The 16,795-nt window shown below is 32.1% G+C and overlaps 1 protein-coding gene across 2 annotated transcripts; it reads left to right on the forward strand.

Moving 5' to 3' along the window:
- The first annotated feature begins 6 nt into the window (after positions 1–6).
- LOC101490632 (probable NOT transcription complex subunit VIP2) lies at positions 7–5,886 on the forward strand. 2 transcript variants are annotated; one of them, XM_004505862.3, is made up of 11 exons: positions 7–184; positions 336–636; positions 2,843–3,052; positions 3,146–3,244; positions 3,641–3,702; positions 3,813–3,998; positions 4,163–4,573; positions 4,657–4,709; positions 4,787–4,828; positions 5,224–5,365; positions 5,498–5,886. In XM_004505862.3, exons 1-11 carry the CDS (start codon positions 11–13, stop codon positions 5,552–5,554), a joined length of 1,737 nt encoding a protein of 578 aa, XP_004505919.1. In that variant the 5' UTR covers positions 7–10; the 3' UTR covers positions 5,555–5,886. The 2 variants fall into 2 exon arrangements, with proteins under 2 accessions (XP_004505919.1, XP_012572755.1); XM_012717301.3 differs by having other exon boundaries at positions 3,816–3,998.
- The last annotated feature ends 10,909 nt before the right edge of the window (positions 5,887–16,795 follow it).

The raw sequence follows: 16,795 nt of genomic DNA on the forward strand, positions 1-16,795 counted from the left end.
TGCAGGAACTATGCAAGGGATGCACAACATTCATGGAGGCTTTAATGTTCCCAACATGACTGGTACTCACACACCAAGAAACTCCATGATAAATAATGTTCCGCCTGGGGGTGTTCACCAACAAATAGGAAGCTTTCCTGGTGGAAGATTTGCATCCAACAATTTCCCTGTTGCATTATCACAGGTTTGTGATGTGTCATGTGTGTCTTCTAAGACAGTTTGAGTGTAATGACTGAAATTTTGATGATACTTTCACCTCTTCTTTCTGTCACATTATTATTTCTACTGCTATTGTTATTTACCAGGTTTTCATCTGTCTCAATTGTATTTTGCAGCCATCTTACGGAAGCTACCCTGGATATTCAGGATTCACCAATAGAGGAGGTACAAGTTTTGTAGGAAACCCTGGATTTAGTAATAGCCCAAGTGGAATTGGTGGTTCTTTTCCCAGGGTTTTTCCATCTATTGGACATCATAATGCTGGTCCAGCGTTGGGAGTATCCCCAATTTCGGGAAATGCAGGTCCTCGGATCACTAATTCAGTGGGAAACATGGTTGGAGGGGGAAATATTGGATGGACTGGTGGGTTAGGCATGCAAGGGCAAAATCAATTCACGAGTAGTGTGCTTCCACAAGGTATGTGTTTTTACAGTCACAGATGCAGTGAAAATGGCGTGGAAGTATATTGTGATTATTATGGCTTATGTCGATTTTATCTTCATATTTAGTATCAACTTCATATTTATCTTCTATGTAATTCATTTCCTTATAAAATTAATTTTTATAGCGCAATTTACCACTACAATTTTTTTCAAGCATGACCCTTTCTTGTCTTGCTAATTTCAGTATCTTGAATGTCAATGTATCATAGTGACTGCTTCATAGTTTTTTTTTTTGAAGTGACTGCTTCAAAACATCAGTTGACAATTTATTTGATTATTTTTAGTAGTCACTTACAAGTTAAACAGTGATGGATTAACAAAATGTGTCTGAAGTCACAGTCCTGGTTATGGGACTTACGATTGCTCTCTCTCTCTCTCTCTCTCTCTTGTGGTAGGGAAATTGTGTTGCATTATTCTTTGGACATATTTTATATCTATCATTGTTAATTTCTCTCCTAGAAAAAATGTACCGGAAACATAGTAGTTTTAGTCCTTTTTCCTTCCTACCATTTGTTTTATGGAATATTTAGATGCAAAATGTACGTTGATCTAAGCAATTTTTATTCCCCCATATTGATTGCAAAATTACTATTCCCTTGTGCGCTGTAAAAAGAAGTCGGCTGCATTTATGTAACTGGTGTGTGGCAGTAAGTGCCACTACTGCGATGGTGCAATGGCTTGCAACTGTCTTGTGGAGTTAATCCACCGCTGAAAAAGGGGCCCATAATTTGGGGGGAGTAAGATCCTATTCCTCAACTATTCACTTGGTGAGACATCTGAGTGCAAGATTCTGTATTCTGGGCTCTTTTTTTCTTAATGATATGATACTATCGAGCGAGACACAGAGAACCAAACTCTTTAAAATAAGAAGCCCAAATGGCTCAAGCAGGGAAAATAGGAATCTTGGAGAGATGTTTCCATTTGTGAGCCATATACTTTGGCCTGCCTTGCCATTGTGCAGCATGTTGAAGGCACATGGGGGGTTTGACAGTGGAATCTCTCTGAAACAACCACATGCCAAAACTATGCTGCTATCTTGAGCACCATAGACAAAACTGGTGGATTGCTGTTCTCTGCAAGAATAGGAATTTTTTTTCTGCTGTTTTAAGCTTGAGAATGTGGGTTTAGATTGTAGGTTAGCTTTATGTTCGCATTTGCTGCTGCTTGTCATCTGGCTTTGATTTGTAGTCTTGGGTGTAATTACGCTGTCAAATGATATAAAATGGTGTTTTGATATGATATGTGAATGTATTATGTTACCAAGGCAGAGAAATGTGATTGAAAAACTCATGAAAGACTGCTTCTTGTTTGAGATATATAAAATACATTATTATTAAATAATTTATTTGTATGATAAATTATTATAAACTACAATTTGCCAGCCCAACTTCGAAGCATCAACAGTGTGCCATAATAACCCCAGCAAAGTCACGTTGGGTATAAAAAATGAAATTGGGAAGTTCCTTATACAGAAGACGATTCACCAATTGAGCTACACCTGTATACTATTGAGCAAAAGAATAGGTTTGTCAGAAACCAGTAAACCACCACATGCTGGCTGGAAAGTGCAGGTGCTGGTCAGAAAGTTACCGTGGAAAAGCTGGGGCTAATTGAATCCACTGTCAAGGCCTATTTATGCGCAACAGGCTGCAATTTACAGCCTCTGCTTTTAATCGCTCTCCTCTTCTGCTGTAGCGTGCAATTGATAACCTCGAGTTGGTACATGTAGATATTGGACTTAGTTGATTGATACATGTAGATGATTGGACTTAAAAGGAAATACAAATTACACAAAGTAGTTGGAGTTGGTTAAGAGTAGTTAGTTGCATAATTAGTTGGGTGGTTAGCTTAAATAGTGGGAGGAGAGTAGATTATCAATTATTGTGATTTCGTATCATTTGGAACCTGAGCATCGACTTTTTTATTGATAAGGGAAGTCTTTGGTGAAGGCAACCTTTGGAAGGAGAAACTCTCTTTGGGTTCTTTCTTTGTAATCGAAAAACACTATGAGACATTATTTTTCCTTTTTTGTGTTTTTTCATCTCTCTCTGAAAACTCTATTGTTCGCAGGCTCCGAACACATGTTGAATGCATAACTTTTCCCCTTTAATGCCAAGTTGATTTTACATTATTATACTATGCGACTTTGTTTTTGTGGTGACAACATCTTCTCGATCCAGGATCTCCACAGGTGATTTCAATGCCAGGGAATTCTTATCCTAGTGCTGGAGGTCAGCTTTCCCAAAGCTATGTTCAACCAGCAAGTAGCTTGAACACTATGGGGATGTTGAATGACATAAATCCCAATGATAGTTCATCTTTTGACCTCAACGATTTCCCTCAACTGACAAGTCATCCTAGTTCTGCCGGAGGACCTCAAGGGCAGTTGGGTATGTGAATGCAATTATGTTTATACAATAATGCAGTTGGGTATGTGAATGCAATTATCTTTCAACAATAATGATTCTAAAACAAAATTTCAGGTTCTTTACGGAATCAGGGTCTTGGCGTTAGTCCTGTTCAACAAAACCAAGAGTTTAGCATTCAAAATGAAGATTTTCCGGCTTTACCAGGATTCAAAGGTGTACTGTTATTTGGGAGACATGGGACTTAATCTTACATTTTTGTTTGCAATAATTGTGGATCTATTATGGAATTATATTGTATAACCATCTTCTGTTTTGAAGGTTAAAAAGTTTCTTCTTTGGGAAACATATTGTAGAATGAAATTTATGTTCTCTCTCTTTCGGGAGGTCCTTAACTTAATATCAATAGATGTTTCCAAGCAATTAATTACAAAGATTTGCACTTCTGTATCCTTGATTGTTATGATGTAAATGACAACTTTATTACTTTCTAAATATTTTTGGTCGCTTGTGTTTATTATGCAGAACTCCACTTGAGTGGAAGTTGCTCAAACTCTCAAATTACGGCCAAAGATGTTTCTGACCACATTATCTGTACATGTGTTAATGCAGATTATGCTAAAGAACAACCTCATGACAATGCTGTGCCGATGATGCAATCTCAGCATTTCTCTGTGAGTTACATGTTATAAGAGATTGAAAAGTCTTGCTATATACAGATCCATGTCTATAAAATTGATGGGTCAGAAGTTCTCTTTTCTCAACTTTCCATGCTTTCAATCAGCAGATGGGAAGGTCTGCTGGTTTCAGCTTGGGAGGAACATATTCATCCCATCATCCCCAACCACAACAACATAATCCTTCAGTCAGTAGTGGCAGTGTCTCGTTCTCATCTGTCAACAACCAGAATCTTCTCCATCAACATGGATCGGATATTTTTCCATCTTCTAATTCTTCCTATCATTCACAGGTCTGCCATTTTTGTACTCTGAATGCAGGAGCTAGTTTTTGTTATGAAATCCACGTCTCTATTTCAGCCTATTTTTCAATGAGGTGCTTGCTTAAACCATAATTATGCAATTCCTTCTGAATCAAGTATTTCTGACATTCAAATCGCTCTGGGTTTTGGTTTAGACCAGAGAACCTCCTGGCATTGGATTAAGGCCTTTAAATTCTCCAAATACAGTTCCTGGCGTGGGTTCATACAACCAGCTCAGCCAGCAATATCAACAGCAACAGAACCAACCCCAGTTTCATCTTCAAATGCCATTTCTAAATCAGTCTTTTAGGGATCATGACATGAAGTTTATGCAACCTGCACAATTTAAACCAGATCCATATGGTTTGCTTGGCCTGATAAATGTAATCCATAGGGGTGATCCTCTTGCTCTTGGACTTGATCTAACTCAACTTGGCTTTGATTTGAATTCATCAGAAAATCTTCATGAGACTTTTAAGTCTCCATGGGCAGAAGGGCCAGCTAATGATGATCCAAAGTTTAATGTGCCACAATGTTATTACGCTGAACAACCACCTGCTCTACGTGTGAGTTTTTACATTATGTTTTATAACTTCATTTCCCTATTGTGAAACTTTTTTTTGGGCTAATTGTCTGTTGCATTTTGCAGAAACTTTATTATACTAAGTTTTCGGTGGAAACATTGTTTTACATATTTTACAGGTGCTTTTCAAATCTTAATCTTGGTTTTGTTTTGACTTTTATATTTAATTTAATATAAATTTTGATTTTTTCTGCAGCATGCCCAAAGACACAGCACAACTATATGCTGCAGATGAGCTGTATGCCATTTCCTTCAATCCATCCTTTTTTGGGCGTTTCTTTTAATTTTTGGATGAATAGGGATTATTTCCAAATTATTTTTGGATTGTTAAACTTTGGGACAGTTAACTTGATAAGTGGTTAATTAATATGTTTGATTTGCAGCTGTAAATGTACTTCTGTTTATAACTCAATTATTTTTAAACACAAAGAAACTCTTGTTTTTTGAATCGGAACTGCAGTCTTGTAAATGGGAACCGAACATGCACCAAGACCAAGTCCGTACAACATGATTAACTGATTAAACAGTCTTTGTAAACCACTTATCCGGTTATATTTGACACCCAAAATCTTGTTCATCTGAATTATTTTTCTTAATTTAATTATTTCTAACGAGATAATTTATTTCTCTCAGCTATGAAAGAGGTTGGTCTTACCACAAAGAGCGTTGTTTTTGGTTTATAAGATCCCCCAACAAGGAGCTGCTGGTGAAAACACACACACACGAGAGAGGAACTTATCACTATTTTGATTCAAGCTCTTTTGAAATCCGCGAGGTTAGTTTTTGTGAATACGCCATATTAGCGACTTTTTTAACCCTTTCTCTCGTTCCAAAATCAGGTTTCTGCATTCGTTTACCCCAACAAGATTTTTCTTTTGTTGGCCTCTAATGTACAACCTCCTTGCAGGAAAATTTTGTTGTTCGTTATGAAATGGTGGAAAAAAGACCTCATCTAACACAATAGTAAGGGGGAATACAATCCTTCATTGTAAAGTTTCTATTATGGATTTAATTCCTCAGAAAGTCATAGCAATAGTTTTCCATCAATTTAGTGTTCATAACGTTCTTGGTTTAGTGATCCAGTCTAGTATATCTTCTTTCCCCATACAATTAGTAACTAAGATAGGTAGGCATTAGTATACCCTAGCTGTCTGTCTGAAAGATGATTTTCTGCTTATTTGTTCAAATGTACATAGAAAAACACCTGAATCAAAATTGAATGTAGTGTCTGGATGTTATTCTTCGCATACCAAAATAAATCAGATTTTTTTTAGAACTGCAAGATAGAATTGCTTTTGATGGTTGCCTGTACACTCAGATGATTATTCCACTCTCTTCTCCCCAACCCAAAACGACTGAATACAGTGTGAATTAGGGGAGTTAGTAATCGCTACTGTTGATGAGGCTTATGATTTTATGATTAATGACTTGATGGGAAGCTTATGCATTACTCTCTGGAGGACTATGGTTGCACAAAATAACCAGTCTTCCAGCCAAATTACATCCATATTTATAATCGAATTAATAAATCGAATATTAAGATTATGGTTTTTTAATCGACCCATATATTTTGAATATGGTTATCTATTTTCATAATTGGTTGTTAATTTGGATGTCCATATATATACATGTCGTGATCAAAATGTTTTGTAATTTTGTTTTCTACAACTTTTTTACTTTTTTTAGTAATTTATTATTTATTTGTATTTTTGAATCAAAGTGTACAAAAAAGAAACTGAAATTTTTTCTCAAAATGATTTTTCTGAAAAACAAAATTGAAATTTTTTTCCAAATATAAAAAGATGTTAATATTTCGAATGAAATCTTGGAATTTATTTTTCAAACAATTTTCTAATAAAAAAAATCAATTTTTGTTGTATTTTTTTAAAAAAATTTCTTTCAAAAATATGAATGATGAAAATATACTAGTTGTTAAAATGGTTATAGATATAATTGGTTTTGTAAAATAAATTTCAATTATATGGATTGGTTATAAAAATCAATTATAAAAAATAATTTTCATATAGATGTAGATTAGTTATATAGAAATGGTGTCTATGAGTAACCTTATGAACGGCTCAATATAACTTGATGATAAGCAAAATTAATTATCTACGGATATGAGTTAAGATTGTTTAATTTTTCTTATTTTATTTTGCAAATTACTTCATCCTTTCTAGTTTGTTTTAAATTATGTTATTTTATAATATTAATGAACAATAATTTTTTTTTATTATGCTACTTATTACTTTCTTTTCCTATTTTTTTAATCTGTGTTTTCATATTATTAATGAAGGATATTTTTGTAAAGTAATTTATAATTGTTTTTTTTTTTTCAAACAACATTAACTATATTTCTTAATTTGTTAATTTGTGTAAAATTGTCGAAGTGAATAATAATTTGGTACCAAGGGAATATGATTAATGGTATTTATTGAATGAGTCTAACATTTTACTTATCTTATATTAAGTGAAGTATTTCTGGTAAGATAAGTAAGCTAAAATTTGTTGCTTTTAATTAAAGTCATAAACTAGGACCTTGTTTGGTTTATATTCAAGTCAATGCAATAACTGATACTGAAAATAGACATAAATGTCTAATTTACTTTTTTTTTTGACAAGAAAGTCTAGTTTAGTTTACTAAGAATATGATTTATTTTTGCATAGAAAAAGTGGATGCAGATTTATACGGTCTGCATGAGATTGAACTATGATGGAAACTTCTTATAATTAATTTGACACATTGGAACATAATAAAATTTATTTATCTTTACTTAAAACAAAATTACATTTTTTTTTGTCATCAAAAAAAGGAAAATGGTTTAACCTAATCATTTTTATGAGAACTATAACTGTCAACTCTACAGATTTAATTTTAAAAAAAGTAAATAATTAACAAAATAAAAAAATTAAATATTAATATTATAATTATCTATGATTAAATATATATATATATATATATATAATATCAACAATTAATTTATTATATTGTTTAAAGTATGAAACTCGTATTAGAGAAGTCTAATGCTACATCAAATATTTTATGTTCGATGGCTGCTTATGGTGTACTAAAGAAAAGCTCAATTGAATTGTAAATAAGTAAAGAATTAAAAAACAAGAAAATAGTTAAAGCAAAAGAAAATAGATATGAGAAAAAGATAACGTAGTACGTTCTCATCTATTTACATAACTAATCCGTGTCCAGAAGCAAGTCAAGGTGTTGTAGAAATAGTATTATCTACATTAAAAATATACAAGAAATCTATTTATAATATTTTATTGTCATTTCATTATCAATTTTGTCACATATCTCTAATTTTATCAATTTAATTATATATTTATATTTCACACAGATTTTATTTATAGATAAATTCTATTTATAGTTCTATTATATGTTTATTCATCCATTCAACATTTATTATTCTTTAATTTTGTAACCGTAAAATGATAAATATTTTATTCTTACTAACAATGATTCTATTTTCACAATTCTGTCATATCAAAAGATATTCTTTTTAAATTTAATATTGTAACTATTTTATTATTACGTGTTAAATATTTGATTCTACAAGAGTGTATTTGTATGAAGCCATTCAAAATGCTTCAATTGCATTTTCTTTATTAATAAATTGTGTTGTTTGAATTGGTCAATTGTTTATTTAAATTTTAGGACACATTTAAGATTCACATTGTATAAAATTGAGAAAGAGTTTCAAATTTCTTTGTATTTAAAGTAGTATTTAAAATTCTCCAAATTTAATTTTACCAAAATATTTCATAAAATCTCTTTATTTTCTAAAAATTCTCCAAATTTATTATCAAACGAACTTAAACAGAAGAATTTGAGTTACGCTCTACAGTTACTTTATCTCAACAAATTCTTCATCCAAAATAGTATAAAAATATATTTTTTTAATAATATTAGTAATACATTTTCTAATGCACATATTTCATCGTATTATCTTTTATTAATTGAAATTTACGTAAGTTTCATTAAATGTTATATATTTCATTTTAAATGTTTTGTAGAATAAATTTATAAAATTATATATTTATTTATAAACGAGTGGACAATATGCCGGTCTAAATCTAGTTGAACCTAAATGAGAAAACTTGCATTTATGATGCTCGTCGTTTATAAATATGATTACATAATAGGAGACGACCTGAATTGATTATTTGCTGTTGCTTCCATCTCCTTTGCTTTTAATATTGATATACTCATGTGTCATATCTCAATCCTTTTGTTTTAGCTGAGAATGACTCGTTTGAATTGCTATAAACTTTTTTGAGTTTACTAAATACATCATTACTTTATTGGAGACTAACATCTAATAGAGAAGTAGAAATCGCATTGTTGAAGAAGAATATTAGAAAGAATCTTAACTATTGAATTGAATGAACTACAGAAATTATAAATTGGAATTACAGATTATATAACTAACTAGATTGAACTGAGTTCAGTTGTAAATGTTGTCGACTCAACAACAATTTGTTTTAGTTAGTTACATGCCTTAGGCCTTGTTTGGCAAATGGATCATTTCCTACTATTTACTCTATCACTTCCCTTTCAATCCCAAGGGGTTCTAAGACTAACGAGCCCTTGTCCAACACCTACACCTTGTCCTTGAGATTGAGAAAACACAGTGGGGACAAAGGTTTGGTTAAAAGATCAATATATTGATTGGTTGTTGGTATGTGTTGCACTACCAAGCTTTTGTTGAGAACTTTCTCTCTTAGGAAGAAGATATCCGGCTCCGAGTGTTTTGTTTAGGCATGAAGGACTGGATTGTGAGACAGGGCAACTGTGCTAGGGTTGTCACAATAAAGAGTGGGTGTACTAAATTGAACTTTGAGCTCAATCAGGAGGGACTACATCCACAAAACCTCTGCTGCAGTATTAGCTAAACTCATAGATACACCAAGTTTTCTTTTTGGATCACCACAAGACCAAGTTGAGACCTAGATAGACAGAAGTCCCATAGGTTGATTATCTATCATTTGGATCTGCATCTTAGTCACCATCTAAAAAAGCAACTAGGGATAGAGGTTTGGAGACTAATGTAGGGCTAATTTGAAGCCCATGATGGATAGTGTCCCTTAGGTATATGACAATCCTTTTGACTGTAGTCCAGTGGGATTCCGAGGGTTGGGAAAGAAGCCGAGAGGATTTGTTGACAACAGAGCTGATTGTTGAAGTAAAATTCCAAATCAAGTGTTTTGAGAATAAACAAATAGTTAGTTAATCACTAATCATGTTTCTGATTATGTTGCTATTTAACTTGTGTTTTTGAATGGTTTATTCAAAGATAGGTGATCAAATACATTCATACAAAAATAGATGATCTCACCATGAAAGAAACCAAGAACATCATGTCTTACTTGAACTGGAGATTGATAAGAAAAGTATCCTGGTTTTATAAAAAAACATTCTTTTAAAGACATAATTAAGACATTTCATTCTCCACAGTCCAAACCTCAAGTTAAAGAGTATCAATACTGCTCAAATCAATAAACAAACTCAGAACTCGAACTAAAGGCCCAAAGATACAAAACAACCTCTAGATCAATGATCAGATTGTTGAGCTGTGAGCAAGGACAACAAGGACACAGGCACACTGTTGTTGCATCTTTTTACAGAAAGCTCAACATGGTTATGAGTTAAAAAGATTGACATTTCATAGTCATTCAATCACCCAACTACGTTTTCCATAAAACGCAGAACCAAGAGCGTTCTGGTTTTATAAAAAAACATTCCAAACCAAATAACAAATGTGTTTAATATAGTTCAATCTGAACCAACAACTTGCAGAGGTTCAGTATCAGTTATATTGAGTATTTTTAATCCTCTCCTCATCTATAAAAGGAGCATAAAAAAGAATACAACAACAAGAGTTTAAGACAATCATTCCATACTTAAACAATCATACTCAAACAATAAAACTATTCTTTTAAGCAAAACTTTAGCTCTCTCTTACTATATTCAAGGATCACTTTATTGAGTTGTTGTTGATAATCAATATCAAACAAGTGTTGAGTAGATTTTGATTCTAAACTCTTTTATCATACATATCATTTGTAACTCAAGTATATCTCTTAAGATAGTTTAAGTACGTTGCAAAAAATCCTTTTAGTTATTAAAAGGTGAATTGTAAAAATCCTTTTTAGACTGAAAAATAAATGTAAGAATCTTTTCAAGGTTTAAATGTGAATTTCAAAACTAATCAAGGGTGATTAAGAAAGATAGTGTGAAAGTAAGAACGTTTTGGTGCTAAGCACATAAATGGAAAACCCCATATTGCGAGGACTGGACATAATCCACTTTGGATGAACCATGATGCATCATTGTGTGATCTTCTTATCCTTATCCTTATTTATTTTTCACTCATTGATCACATATCACCTAGAAGTAATATGCTTTATTGATCTTGAGTTAAATTTAAATTAAGTTCAGGAATTAAGATTTAAAAAAAGGATCACAATTTATATCCTCTTCCTAGTGATTAATATTGATATTTCACTGATTTCATGCCTTGTGATGTGGCATATTGTAAAGCTCCCACTATTAATATGTAGTAATTAGGATATTTAAGGTAGATTAGACCCTATGAGATTGGAAACCATAGGGGTGGACATGCATTTAGCATCACTCATGTTAGTTTTGATGACAAGATATTTGATGTACTTTGTTTGAGAAGAAAAAGGCAACTATTTTGCAAGTGACTAACCTCAATTCGAATAAAATAGTCAAAATTGCTAAACTGTTTTAATGAAAATTGGGAATTTAGTTGAGAAATCAAAAACTTGATATGGAGTTCTGAATTACTAGTAACTATGATGGCTTCCACATAGACAAGCATAAAGATGAGGTTAGTGAGATAAGTCAAAGTGAATAGGGAAGGGTCGCACTGGTTAGAGACAAAGCAAAAACCATGCAAGGTTGAAGTTAATATGTCAAACTAGTTTCTTGGAGCCTATTTAAGCCCATAGATGGCTTTGTTGAGCGTGCAAACTAGTTGTTTGTTAGGCTACATAAAGCCCGAAGGTTGTTGCATATACATTTCCTCCTCAAGTAAGCCATTTAGGATTGCATTATCGACATCTAGTTGAGTGATCATTGCAATGGTTAGAACAATCCTAACAGTGATTGGTTTGACCACTGGAAATGTCTTCAAAGCTCAATAGGGACTAGGGTCGTCAAAGCTCAATAGATATATTAGGAATAAAAATTCATAATAGAAATTGCATTTAAAGTATAATCCAACTTTCACATTATGAATAATAAAGAGTTCATAATGCAATTTCATTTAGGGTCATTAGAATATACATTTTATTCCAAAATCACATTTTTAAATTATGAAAAATGATTTCATATTAAGGACTACGATCATAAAAAATCAATAGATACTTATGAATAAAAATTCATAATTGAAATCACATTTAAGGCGTCGTCAAACTTTCATATTATGAATAAACAACTCATAATGCAATTTCATTTAAGATCATTGAGGCAAACATTCATTATCTTTCAAAATTCACACTTTCTAGAGTATGAAAAACAATTTGAACTTATTTAAAGACTAAGATCATCAAAGCTCAATAAAAAGTTCATAATACAATGCCATTCATTCCCATAATTAATATAATACCATTTTGAAGTTCGACTTGGGGTTATTAGTTTTATAAATACTACTCTTTTCTAGATAATGAAAAACATTTCATATCATTTAGAGATTAAGATTAATAAAGTTTACTAGATACTATTTTGTACATAGTACAATTTTATTTAGAGTTATTAAAGCCTCTAATCCCTAAAAAAAAAATCATATAAACATGTAAGTTTATCTTGCAGTCCAACTTTGGATTATTTGACTCACATAAAACACTTTTTTTTTTCTTTCTAATTATGAAAAAAAACCTTACATCTCATTTAGAAAAACCAGAGTAACTAAAGCTTTACAGGTACCGTGTCCTAAAATCAGAATAAATATTTATAGCTAGAGTTAGAGCTGGACAAATGGTCGGGTTCAGACGAATTCAGGTCTATACATCCAATCCAGCTCAAACCACGGTTGGCAGACTAAGGCCCATTTTCGACTGTTTTTGTCTTGGGTTTGTTGATATGCAGGTCACATGTTTAATCAATTTTACGGGTCGTGTTACCAGTTTCAATTTGTATGGACTTTGAAAATTGTGGTCCAATTAACAACAAATTTACATTTTATTTGTATGGACCATAAGATAATTTAACTTAAGCCCCATTTTTTAAAACAATAGTTTACATCAACTATCATTCAAAATAAAAATTGACTTATAAACATAAAGGATCAATAGAATAGATTAACAGGGCCATCAATTAAAAACATATTAGAACCTTCATCTTTGATAACAAACCTAAATAATATGGAAAACCTAAAAAGGGCCATGCTATTCAGGATTTCATCCAAATCAAAAGCTTGCCAACATCATCCAGAATGAGTCAAACTTTATAATTACAGTAATATGGAAAAGTAATTATATTTTACAGTCATCCAGAAGTATTTAAATAAATATATATTTTAATCCAAATCTATTAATAAACATAGTAAAACAATATTTTGGAGTTTGATGACCAATTTGCATATGGCTGATGCTGCAGTAGTTGTACGTATAACAAAAATGAAATTAATTTCATAAGAATATCAAGAATATAACCTAATGTTAAATAAATTAGAATACATCAACATAAATATATAAAGTTTAAACTATAACCTTGAAATTCAACTCCCCTAATGTGAGATAACCACTTCGAAGTTGAAAATAAACGGTTGAAAATGAACCACTGCCAATTCTCTTGCCACTAGCATATTGGAAAAATAAAAGCTTGAGTACAACATATTCATAGCTAATTAAGTTCTTCTTATATCAATTTAAATACTAAATACAATCTAACTAGTTGATAACCAATTAAGTATCAATTTAAATACTAAATACAATCTAACTAGTTGATAACCAATTAAGTTCTCATTCTATCTTTAAATACAACATAATCAGTTCATAACCAATTAAGTTCTCATTTTATAAATTTAAATACAACATAATCAATTTATATTATAATCTAAACTACTAAGTAGGGCTGAACAATAATACTAATTATTAAGTTAACAATAATACAAATTTCAATAAGTTATAAATAATGTCAAACTCAACTAAATTTTCAATTACAAACTCAATTAAAATTTAATGATACATAAAAAAAATCAAGGCAGTAACTTACTCTTTCACATGTGGAAACATGAGTAAATTTGTGTGGTTTCCAATAGTGATGTTCATTTAACAGCTGGTGACAATCAAACACAAATTAATACGCAATAATTCAGACATTTCAGTAAATATAATCAGTTCATAGCCAATTAAGTTCTCTTTATATCAATTTAAATACTAAATACAACCTAGCAAGTTGATAATCAATTAAATTATCATTTTATCTACCAATACAACATAACCAGTTCATAACCAATTAAGGTCTCATTCTATCAATTTAAATACAACATAATCAGTTCACATTATAATCTAAACTATTAAGTATGGAAGAACAATAATGCTAATTACTAAGTTAAAAAAATATCAAGTCAGTAACTTACCCTTTCACATGTGGAAACATGAGTAAATTTGTGTGGTTCCCAATAGTGAATTTCATTTAAAAGCTGGTGACAATCAAACACAAAATTAGTACCAAATAATTCAGAAATTTCAGTAAATATAACTCATAAGTCCAATATACAGAAACCCATCAATTATCAAGCATGAAGCACACATACAGAAATTGCTGGCAGCAAGCAACCAACCCAACAAACGTCAGTAAATCATGTTCAAAACGATATCACACAAGCGCAGTTTTCAGCCAAAACATCATCCTCAAAATACAGGCATGTGTTGTGCAAGTATAAGTCATATATGACTTCAAAAAACTCAAAAAATATGAAATCTGAAACCTAGATGTAATTAAATAAAACTGAATTAACATAACTGTTAGGTTCATTATTAAATATCACTTACATACTTTATAAATAAAACATAAGTATAATTTTTCTTACTTAAAAAACTTAAGCAAACCCAGGCCCAGGAGCAGCTGCTCCGTCAATAATAGACCATTGCCTTCCACTACTAGTTATTGAGCCTTTTTGAAGTTCTACAATGAATAAACAATTTAAATTAAAAGCTAATTTACAATAACAAGAAATAGTCTAATTAAAGAAGTACATATACATATTACACAACCTGTCACAACATTCTTTAATATCTCAAAATCTTCTGTCAAAATAAGGTCTTTAAAGTATGAGAAAGAGGGCTTCAACCAGTTCTGAGTGCAAATCAAAGCTTCTGCCATTTTTGGGCTCAAAGAGCTCCTATAAGTGTCAAAAACCCTTCCACCTATGCTGAATGCACTCTCAGAAGCTACTGTTGACACTGGTGTGGCCAAAATTTCTCTTACCATTTCTGCCAAAATAGGGTACCGAGTAGTGTTTTGCTTCCACCAAATCAAAATGTCAAACTTATTACAATCTATTGAACAAGCGTCACTTAAGTACCTCTCAAGTTCGTTTTATTTATCAATAGAATCCTTTTCTTTTAAGTGTTGTTTAAAGGCATCTACCCGTGCAAAATGATGGATTTTTAAGAGGGGCGGGGTAGATTGTTCAACAGATCGGACATCAATAGATACAACACTACGATCATGGGCAGATTTGTACCAAGTATACAATTTCATTAAACTGTCCTTAATATTTCCAGCCTTCACCTTACCAACGTCCTCACCATACATGTTATCAAAAGTCCACTCAATATACCTTAATTTATAACGAGGATCACATATCACTCCAAAATAAAGAAAACAATTGATTTTTTCAATGTCACCCCAATATTTATCATATTTTCCCTTCATATACGAACCCATTACAACCACAATAGTATTCAGGTTCATTGATGTTTTGTCAAGCTCACATTGAATAGAAGCCAAGTTATGAAAAACTGGGTACAGAGACACTTGTTGCGACGATGAAAAAACCTTTGTCGCTTCAAAGAAAATCTTTAAAAATCCAACAAATGCTCAAACTCTTTCTCAATCATCAGAAGTAGGAGGACCAACAACCCCCAAACCAAGTCAAATACCCAGAACCCCCACTCTCTAATTTATCAAAAGCTGCTTGATACTTTTCAGCAGCTTCCAACATCATGTATGTTGAATTCCACCTTGTGGAAACATCAAGACTAAGAAGTTTTTTACATGTTATATTACAAATATCAATGCATTCCTTAAACTTCAAAGCTCTTTGTGGAGAAGAACGGACAAACCTAACTGCATTTCGAATGCTACGAATAGATAAATCTTGTTCTGTTAAGCCATCTTGGACTACTAGGTTCAAGATATGGGCGCAACACCTCATATGAAAATAATCCCCTTCACCCATTAGTCCATTCTTGTTCTTAAGTCTCTTGTTCAGATTCTTGCCACATCGTTGGATGATGCATTGTCAACAGTAATTGTAGACACATTTCTTATACCCCATTCCATCAACACCTCTTCAATTTTCCTACCAATAGTGCCCCCTTTGTGATTTGGCACTAAACTAAAGCTTGTAATGCGTTTCTGATAGTTCCATTCTTTATCAATGAAATGAGCGATAAGGGTCATATAACTGAGATTTTGAACGGATGTCCAACAGTCCGTAGTAAGAGCTACTCTACTACAATCAGATTTGAACAATGCCTTCAACTTCAATTTTTCAGCAAGATATAGTTGAAAACAATCCTTAGCAATAGTCCTCCTTGAAGGGATGGTCATTTTGTGGCTGCAACTGTCTACATAATTGTTTAAAACCCTCACCTTCAACCACTCTAAACGAATGTTCATCAAGAATAACAAAAAGGACAATGGCATTCCTACATGCTTGGGCATTGAATCTTTGGCTTGATGGAACTAAACTACCACCATCACCAAAAGAAAGGTTTGTTTGAGTGGGGTCCTTAAGAATGTGGGCTGAATTACTTTTGCATTTCTCAGAGTGAGCTTTCAGGTTCGAGGTTCCATGTGTTTTAGAATGGCAAAGGTATCTTTGGTGACAATGTTTACAAGCAACAGTAGGGATAGGCTCATCGGGTAGAATGTTAAAGTCCAACCAAACCTTAGAGCTTCTCCTAGGACCATTAGCATTGGGTTTTCTTT

The sequence above is a fragment of the Cicer arietinum genome, chromosome 6 (assembly GCF_000331145.2).
Source record: "Cicer arietinum cultivar CDC Frontier isolate Library 1 chromosome 6, Cicar.CDCFrontier_v2.0, whole genome shotgun sequence".
Taxonomy (NCBI): Eukaryota; Viridiplantae; Streptophyta; class Magnoliopsida; order Fabales; family Fabaceae; genus Cicer; species Cicer arietinum.

What these genes read in the sequence shown, in the direction of transcription:
- LOC101490632 (XM_004505862.3), top strand. Translation starts at nt 11, where the DNA reads ATGCAAGGGATGCACAACATTCATGGAGGCTTTAATGTTCCCAACATG. An exon ending in TCCCTGTTGCATTATCACAG is followed by an intron (nt 185 to 335) that starts GTTTGTGATGTG and finishes TGTATTTTGCAG; the next exon opens with CCATCTTACGGAAGCTACCC. An exon ending in ATTCTTCCTATCATTCACAG is followed by an intron (nt 3,999 to 4,162) that starts GTCTGCCATTTT and finishes GTTTTGGTTTAG; the next exon opens with ACCAGAGAACCTCCTGGCAT.